The sequence below is a fragment of the Meleagris gallopavo genome, chromosome 1, assembly GCF_000146605.3.
Source record: "Meleagris gallopavo isolate NT-WF06-2002-E0010 breed Aviagen turkey brand Nicholas breeding stock chromosome 1, Turkey_5.1, whole genome shotgun sequence".
Taxonomy (NCBI): Eukaryota; Metazoa; Chordata; class Aves; order Galliformes; family Phasianidae; genus Meleagris; species Meleagris gallopavo.
The window spans coordinates 63281143-63290228 of NC_015011.2; the positions used below are offsets into that span (position 1 = coordinate 63281143).

Sequence of the window (9086 nt, forward strand, 5' to 3'; positions counted from 1 at the left end):
CCTCTTCCAGTTTAAAGCCATTTCCCCTTGTCCTGTCACTACATGTCCTTATAAAAAGTCCCTCCTCAGCTTTCCTGTAGGCCCCTTCAGTTACTGGAAGGCTGCTATAAGGTCCCCCCAGATCCTTCCCTTCTCTAGGCTGAAGAACTCTAGCTCTCTCAGACTGTCCTTGTAGGAAAGGTGCTCCAACCCTTTGATCATCTTTGTGGCCCTCCTCTGGACCTGCTCCAACAGCTCCATGTCCTTGTGTTGGGGGCTCCAGATCTGGATGCAGTACTCCAGGTGAGGTCTCACAAGAGCAGAGTAGAGGGGCAGAATCACCTCCCTTGAACTGGTCTCACACTTCTCTTGTTGCAACCCTGGATACGGTTGGCCTGCTAGGATGCAAGCACATTGCCAACTCATGCTGAATCTTTCATCAGCTGACACTCCCAAATCCTTCTTCTCAGGGCTGCTCTCAAGCCATTCTCCACCCAATCTGTATCTGTGCTTGGGATTGCCTCAACCTAGGTGCAGGATCTTGCAATTTGTCCTAAGACTCTGCTGTCTTCTTTTCACAAGGAAGTCTATGCACAATTGCTTATGGAGTCTGAAGAGATTATGGATTTACAATACTGTCACTCTCTTTTACATATAGCATTTAGTTTTGCAAAGTTCCTCTTACAGGATGCCTATAGCATGGCTTTGTCATACTGTATGACATCCTTAGGAATTCTCCCAGCCCCCATGCCGCATATGCGCTTGCACACACATAAACAACAGACTATTTCTATGCTAACCCATGCCAAAGTACTTTTTATGCTGTTGCTTTCTCAGCCTCCAGACCAAGCAGAAAGCCCACATATATTTCCAGATCAAATAACAGAAGTCAAGGGTGAAATGAAAAAAGAGGCTTGCCATCTCCAAAGGGAACACAAACATATGATACATGGAAAAGTGCAAACAATTTCGTTTTTTGAAGGTGCAAAACCTTCAATTTAATCTCGTGAAAAACACTTCAGCGTCCTCTACAGAGGCTGTGCAAAAGAAATGATTGCTGAAAGCCACCAAGCCACAAATAACAGCATTCTCATAATGACATTTTAAAGATAAAGAAGGTTTACATAGATTATTCTGGGTCTAGGGTCACCCTAGAGAATCCCAGTATTGGTGTTACAGATGGGGGGAATCTAAAAAAGCAGTTGTCAGCACCATAGTCTGCAAAACCCTGGCTCAAAACTAAATGATTTAAATGATTGAACCTGAACATAATTAAAAAAAAAAACTACCACCACAATGAGAGAGAAATGTATAGTACACACAGTTAACATGAAAGACTTTCTAAAATAGTTTTCTGATTTCATATTTCTATTTTAGTATCATTTGATGGCCTTCTTTTAAAATAAATAAAAGAGTTACCAGGATATACAATAATTTTGTGCTAAAAAGCTCTGCAAAATCAAGGTTATTAAAAATAACTTGTATTAATGATCTACACTTTTATCCAGTATGACTCCATTAGCAGTATCTGACATCAATAAAGTCTTAGTTCCACAGAGGTTTCTGTGCACATATTATCCATGGAGACAACTCTTTGCAAGAATTGCAAGAGTCCCTGAAAGCCATTACTAGTCCCAGGGCACTCCATTCCTTAAATACAGTTGTGTGCATGTAGACTCAAAGACATGAAACGCTTTGAGGCCAGTATAAACCCCAACTTATATTTCCTGCAACAAGTTTGTTTGACTACTTGAAATAGTATATTACTTTTCTGTTGGAAAATAATGTCCTTAGATGACAAAGATTTTGATTATAAATAAAGTCCTTACCACAATCTCATAAATCTGAGCTGTCACTGCCAGGATATTTAGATGGTAAGACAGACAAGCATGTAGACCCTGGATTTCTAGGGAGCTGTACACACCTTTAGTAGTGCATTTCTTCACAAAGAGGGAAGAACTGCTATAGATAATGTTGACCTTGTGGCAGTGGACAAGAGAGCAGAGCCTGATCTGGGAGGCAGGAAGATAGGCTGGTCCTCCTCCATTTGTCTGAAACTGCACATCATACTGGCAAGGAAATGAAACTCCATTTAAAGTCTATGTGCCTTGTTTTTTTCACCCAGGACCTTCCTTCCTGCTGCTGCTGAAGAATGGCTTGTAAGCACTACCTGTCATCAAATCTTCTTCCCTTCTACTGTGGGAGCAGCAAACTTTCCCATGCATACTCCTGTGAGAAGTATTGTTTCCTTGGCAGTCAATCAAGCTCAAACGTGGCACACAAGGCCCAGCCTGAAAAAGTGAAGAGTGTGCAAACCTCTCCCAAGGGAAAGCACATGGCTTTAGGAAGACACCCTCAGAGAAGGACAAAGGAACAGCAAGCTTTGAAATGCAGCACATAGCTTTTAACCATATCTAATATCACGTACACTTATTTCCATCTCACTTTAGCAAAATGACTTTTGCCATCTCCTTTGAGTCAATCAGTTTCACACAGTCACTCCAAGGGCTACGCGTGGTGATGAAGTTCAGCATTACTGAGGTCTCTCTCAGGACTGAGAAAATGCAGAATTATCATAGTTACAAATGAAATGAGGTGTGTGTGCTGGGAGAGAATTATTTCTCTTGGAATCTAGAGCGGATTCCTTTCTCTTTTGTCTTTTATCACAAGCTGAGACAGGAGAGTAAGTGACTGAAAGCCTATGACAAGTGAATAGAGTATGTATGATGAACTTGCCAGCTCAGGAGATGGATCTACTTACTGTTTGTGTACTCACAGCACCATAAAGACAAATACTTTTGTTAATGTAATATGTATTCAGGGATCATTTCACCATCAAACCATGATCACCTGAATATGGGAGTAGGTGACAGCTCCCATGTTCAGTCAAGAGGAGCAATCAATTAAGAACATAAACACAGACATTTGCAATAGCAGTCATTATGCAGAGAAATTTCCCACAGGTAGGAAACCACATGAAACTCACTGTGTGCGTATCAAAGAAAGTAGTCTAAGCTAGCCACTCAGCTTTGATGCCTTGCATTTCTAATGGCTCCAATAACATCAGAGCCCACACAGCAGTCTCAGCTCTGTGCTGGCTACTCCTGCCTCCAGCACACCTGAAGACCTCTGCCCATGACTGCATGTGGAAACTGGGCTTACGTAAGGTCAGAAACGGGACTAGCAGGAAGCTCTGAGACTCCACCACATAAGTTTGCTGGGTGTATTAGAACACAAGAACACACAGACCCAGATCTCTGACAAACAACTGCCCCCAGTGCCTTAGGAGACTAAATATGTTTCCATGCTACATAACATCACTTCTTTCTGGGCATTGGAAATTCCCATGTTAGATGAGTCAGAGAGATAAACGCAGCACCAAGACTTTCTTTAAATATTTCTTTAAATACTGAATAAGTTCCTACCTCATAACAACTGCATTAGCTTCTGCACACACAACTGCACGCTGGTCTAAACCAACCTCTGCCATCTTGGAAAACAAACTATTTGCTTCCCCTTTTGGATATCCACCATAGCCCAGGGCAACTTATGGACAGAAGCAAAAAGGAAATTTTCTTCTGGCAGTTTCAGTTATTTACAGCCTAATCTAACTGCTATAAGCTGTTAAATCTTCAGTGAGAGTTCCTGTGTGATTCCAAATTTTGACTTATGCAGATCTCCAGTTCAAAATGACTGATTGTGGATCCTAATCATTCATCAGTATGATATGTGAAGTTTCAGAAAGTGATGAAGTCTTTTTTGCCCACAAGTATCATTTGTCCTTGTTTCCAGAAATATAAGTTCCTTTGATTATGAAAAATAATGCTTATAAACAATGATCATAGGAAAACTTGATTATTAAAAATGAATCACACACAAGGAGGCTGATAAACACAGAGTCATTGAAAAGGTATAAAAAATGTTTGCTACATCACTATGTTTTCTTACTTGAGTCACTATTGTCAGTTCATTCTGGAAAGATGCAAAATAAACATAAGCTTGGAATTTTAATACAGTCATAGTAATAATGTCATGTAAGAACACTGGTTTGTTACTTACAGTTTTAGCAAATGTGGGACTTCACCTCTTCTAACTGCTAAGAAAATATTAAATAATCCATCATCACAATGTTCTGGAACAGAGGTCAGGAATACAAACTTCTTTTCTTTTTCCAGAAAATTGTTTTATATTACTGTAACTTTACTAGCTTGTTTCTGAAGATAGTAAACATGAAGAACTATCAATATAATGAAAACTAGCTCTCTCATTTATACGTATAAACACAAGCCTAGTAAATTTAAAGTGCATTTCTCACAGCTATAAATGGTCTTTTGAAAACTTTTTTGTACCTGATAACTTACTCCATAACAATCTTTCAAGTGTGACACTAGATCATGACTACACTGTTTTATAGGGAGTAATCCAAAAGTACAAGTTATGATCCTGAGCAGTATCTCTTCATATTTAAAAACCATGAGTAGTTCTTAGGCTATATGAATGTTTACACACAAAGTTGTCTTTCTTGTAAATCACAGTCTCCACTCCATTACTGTTGTCTAGAAGAAACAGTCAAAAAATCACAGTTACAAATTCATACAACACAGTGATAGTACAACAAACCCGCTGGTCAAAAGGGCTGATGTTTTTAGCCATGGACCAAGTAAATGCAAAAATCACCTGCTGGGACTGAGCTGTTTTTAACTGTCCCCCAGAAAATATCAAAACAAGTAGCTGCTAACAAAAAGGCTCAGCAGGCGTTAGGCTAATCAATATATTTACTCCAGTCTTTGAGCATTCTGCCTCCTGTAGTCCATTCTGATTGAACTATCTAATGGTCTTCCGTGGAAGTACCAAAATCACTGACTTTCCCCACTGCTGAGTCTACCAAGCTTTCCACTGTTGCAGCTCAAATAGAGTGTAAAAATCATTTTCTGCACCTGAACAGGATCTTCTTCAAGGTACAGGCATAGTGAACAGCATGTATACCCCAGGATATTTCCTTCCATCTTCAGTCCCACAAAAAGTAACAATACTCCAAAAAATGGTCTCTTGGGGGAATGGAAAACTAGAAATTAAAGAAGTACTTACTTTTTTTAGTAACCATTTCCTTAGAACCTGTTGGCCTAAGTAAAAGCAAAGGTATTTTTTCAGATATTAACTTTGTAGGTGGAAAGAGATGAAGTTCTTTCCATGTGCTCTGCAGGCAGAGGTTTCACCTGCTACAATAAGGCAACATGAATTAATTTTATAAAATAGGAAATACCACTGTGACAGTAAAATTGGCTACTTATGCAAACTTTCATAAATCGGTTGACAGAATGCAATGCAACTAGTTTTCTTCAGTATATCACATCTCCAGGAATACAATAACATTTGTAGGGTTTTTCTACATTGTGTAAATTATTGAGCTAAAATTACTAGTATTAATTACTTACCACTTCTGGATGTTAACAAATTGCAGAGCTGTAACACATGGGTGTATTTAGGATTATTATTTCCAGAGTATTCCTTCTTTTTTTCTAACATTACTCTTTTTTCATCTTTGCAACTTGCCAGAGATTTAAAACAATTCATTGCTGTAGTAAGATTTTCTTTGTATTTTGAGATATCTTTCTTATGTCTCAAGTTAAAATAATTTAAAATATCCTCAGTAACTTCTCCAACAAATATAGATGAAATTTGGATTTAATCACCATCAGAAGACAATCTTTTATTTGAATTAAGTATCTGCATCTTTCTTTGACTGCATATTGTTGGAAGAAATATCACTGCAACAACACAGCTTTCTGTAAATACAACTTTAACAGGTTTCATCCAATAGTTATTAGTGGGCTTTTCTTCCGTATTAATTTCAAAATTTAGCCAGTCATTTACTTGAGACAGTTGTGCTGAATAAAGAAAAAAAATGTATGTGGGTTTAATATTAAGTGTGAAATCCATGAATGGCCTTTTTTTTTTCCACTAATAAATGTAAAATGGCACGAAATAAACTTAACCAAGCTGCACTTTTCCCCTCACTAATCTCACTCTCTAATGTTTCACTAATATTTTTAACTTGTAAAATGACACTAAGCATGAATAGTTTACCAGACTGTGAGTACTTCGCATGAATGATCTTAGTGATATTTCAGCTCTAATACTGACCTTGAAACAACAATGCTGCACCAACACTGAAAAGCATTTGGGACATGTATACTTCACAGCCTTTGAAAGTAAGAAACCTTAATAGCACTTTTGGCACAACATGAAGTTCCTCTGTTGAGCAGTCCACTGCAATAATCCTTTTTGGCTTGCGCATTTCACAGATGACAGTTTCAGTTTTGAGATATTGCATACGCATACCCAAATAAGCAACAGACATACAAATGAAGGTGAGTCCATCAAGATTATATATACCTAAAGTAACATCACTTCTGGGGAGCAGGTATCATCAGCCGAAGGATCCCATAGAAAAAGGATGGCATTTGTTGGAATAAGTAGGATCAATCTAGGAAAAGCATAGAATCCTGTGGATTTTCAGTTATAGTTCCGATGTGCCTGCAGCACATAGTTCAGTTGCTGTATTCTACATCAACAATTCAAATATTTTGACTGGAGTCCAGAAAGGGCTAAGAGGTAGATCTCTGGAAAGCCCCTAATTTTGTTAAGTGCTGAAAAAATAGGGATATTAATTCCCTGACAATTGGTCTACTACAGACTAGCAAAACAGGAGAAAGAAGTAACAAGGTGCAGCTTCAAACAACTGCCAACACTATTCAAAGGATACTCACAGCAGGAAGCAGATATTTATGAAGCTTCCAAACCTCAAAAAGCTTTTATTTATAACAGGGGATATTAGAATCTATGTATACAATTGTTTAAAATCCCAACTGTGTGACTGTGGCCACAATGGACCCATGCTGGGAAAGGATCAACCCTGAGGGAATGCAGCCCACAGACAACCATGCCAGGACAGAGCCAGTAGGAAGCATGGAAGAGTAGAGGGAAACTAGAAGCATCATGGAGGAGCAACAGACAAACTATTAGGTACATGGCACCAACCTCCCGCACCACTTGTCACCTCCTTGAAGGAGTTGGGAACAACACAGCACAACCTTTCATGGAAGGAAGGGAAACAGAGGCTCAAAGGGTGGAGGACAAGTGTTTTGCTTATTAACTTTGGTAACTCACAGCTTTTTGTTTTCACTTTGTGAATTTTCCATGTGTAGAGCCAAGGTGCACACCTCTTCTTTCTTCAGGAGAAGAACCAAAGGATCTGAGGAAAGAAACAATATAAATAGAAGTTAATCAAATAGTCTTGGGGAAAAAAGTAGCTAATATCATAAAATTAGCATTAGTAAAATTAAGGCAAACATACTGACAGACACTGTTGTTTTTGTTGGTGTCGAAGTTCCTTTAAGTGCCATGTGACTTGTGTAAGCCACTCCCTTTGTGCTGCTATACCAACAGCACTGATTTATTTCAAGAATGCAGTGGGAAAGAACAAGGAAGTTAACAGGCAAAGATGCCGAATCCAATTTGCTATTAAATCACTACAGAATCATTGTGGTTGGAAGGGACCTCTGGAGATCATCAAGTCTTACCCACTGAAGCAGGTTCCCTACATTAGGTTATGCAGCAAAGTGTCCAGGTGGGTCTTGAATATCTCCAGAGAAGGAGACACTACAGTCTCTCTGGGCAGCCTGTTCCAGTGTTGTCACCCTCACAGTAAGGAAGTATTTCCTCCTGTTCACATGGAACTTCCCGTGTTTCTGTTTTTGCCTATTGCCTCTTGATCTTGTCACCACATACCACTGAAAAGAGCCTGGCCCCATCCATTTGACCCCCATCCATTAGATACTTATAAACATTGATAAGATCCCTTTCTCAGCCATCTCTTCTCCAGGCTGAACAGTCCCAGGGCTGTCAGCCTATCCCCATAAGGGAGATGCTCTGGGCCCTGAATCATCTCTGTGGCTCTCCACAGGTCTCTCTCTAGATTATCACTGTCTTTTTTTAACGGAGGAGTCCAGAACTGGGCACAGTACAGCAGATGCGACCTCACCAGGGCAGAGCAGAGGGATCGCCTCCCTTGACATGCTGGCCATGCTCTTTTTAATGCATACCAAGTTGGCCTTCTGGGCCACAAGGCCACATTGCGGGCTCATGGCCAACCTGTTGTCCACCAAGACACGCAGGTCCTTCTGTACAGAGCTCTTTCCAGCAGGTCAGCCCCTAATCTGCATTGATGCATTCAGTTATTGCTCCTCAGGCACAGGACTCTACAGCTGCTCTTGCTGAACCTCATAAGGTTCCTTTCTTCTCAAGCCTCAATTCTGTCTGGGACTTGCTGAACAACAGCAGAGCATTCTGCTATGTCAGCCACTCCTCCCAGGTTTGTATCATTAGCAATCTTGCTGAGGGTGGACTCCATACCTTCATTGAGGTCACTGATGAAGGGATCCTGAATACGACTGGACCCAGTACCGATGCCTGGGGCACATCACTAGCTACGGGCTTCCAACCAGACTGCACAACTGATGCCAACTCTCTGAGCTCTGCCAGTCAGCCAATCCTCAACGCACCTCACGGTCCGCTCATCTATCTCACACTTCCTAAGTTTAAACCAAAATGGTGTTTGCAGCAGGCTCTGATTTAGAAGCCTTACAAATTCTAGTGTGAATTTTAAAGTTCTAACGCTGCAATCTTACTAATTCAGCCACCTGCTGTAAGTCCCGCCAAATGAATTACTCAAAACTGAAGACCCGATTTACAAGGCAAGTTCTTTAGACTGAAAACATTTGAAATCCTGACACTTAGGGATGACAGGTTGGGGGAAAAATGAAGGATGAATCAAGGCACTGTTATTTCTGTGCTCATTTTCTTTGCTATTGTGGGAGACACAACGCTCCCACAATGCGGGCTGCTGGATAGCCTGGTCTCGTATTAAATGTGGAGGTTGGTGGCCCTACATGTGGAAGGTGGGTTGGAGATTCACGATCCTTGAGGACCCTTCCAACCCTGGCCATTCTGTGATTCACCACGGTCTCTCCGCACGGCTGGGGCGGGCAGTAACGCGGCGCCTCCCCACGCCGGCTCCGCCCCGCCGCATCGCAGCGTGCCCCGCA

The 9086-nt window shown here is 40.7% G+C and overlaps 1 protein-coding gene and 1 long non-coding RNA gene across 2 annotated transcripts in view; one reads left to right on the top strand and one right to left on the bottom strand.

The window, feature by feature from the left end:
• Window positions 1-257: 257 nt before the first annotated feature.
• Window positions 258-7589, bottom strand: LOC116217052. The gene is made up of 3 exons (XR_004160953.1): window positions 7337-7589; window positions 7150-7234; window positions 258-6466 (listed from the first exon to the last, which is right to left on the bottom strand). It is a non-coding gene; the product is annotated as an uncharacterized LOC116217052 (long non-coding RNA).
• A 617-nt stretch (window positions 7590-8206) lies between these two features.
• Window positions 8207-9086, top strand: part of PKP2 (plakophilin 2) — a 28568-nt gene continuing 27688 nt past the window's right edge. Inside the window, exon 1 of the mRNA XM_010715193.2 lies at window positions 8207-8353. Coding sequence (XP_010713495.1) covers window positions 8207-8353 — 147 coding nt within the window. The remainder of the gene's footprint in view (window positions 8354-9086) is intronic.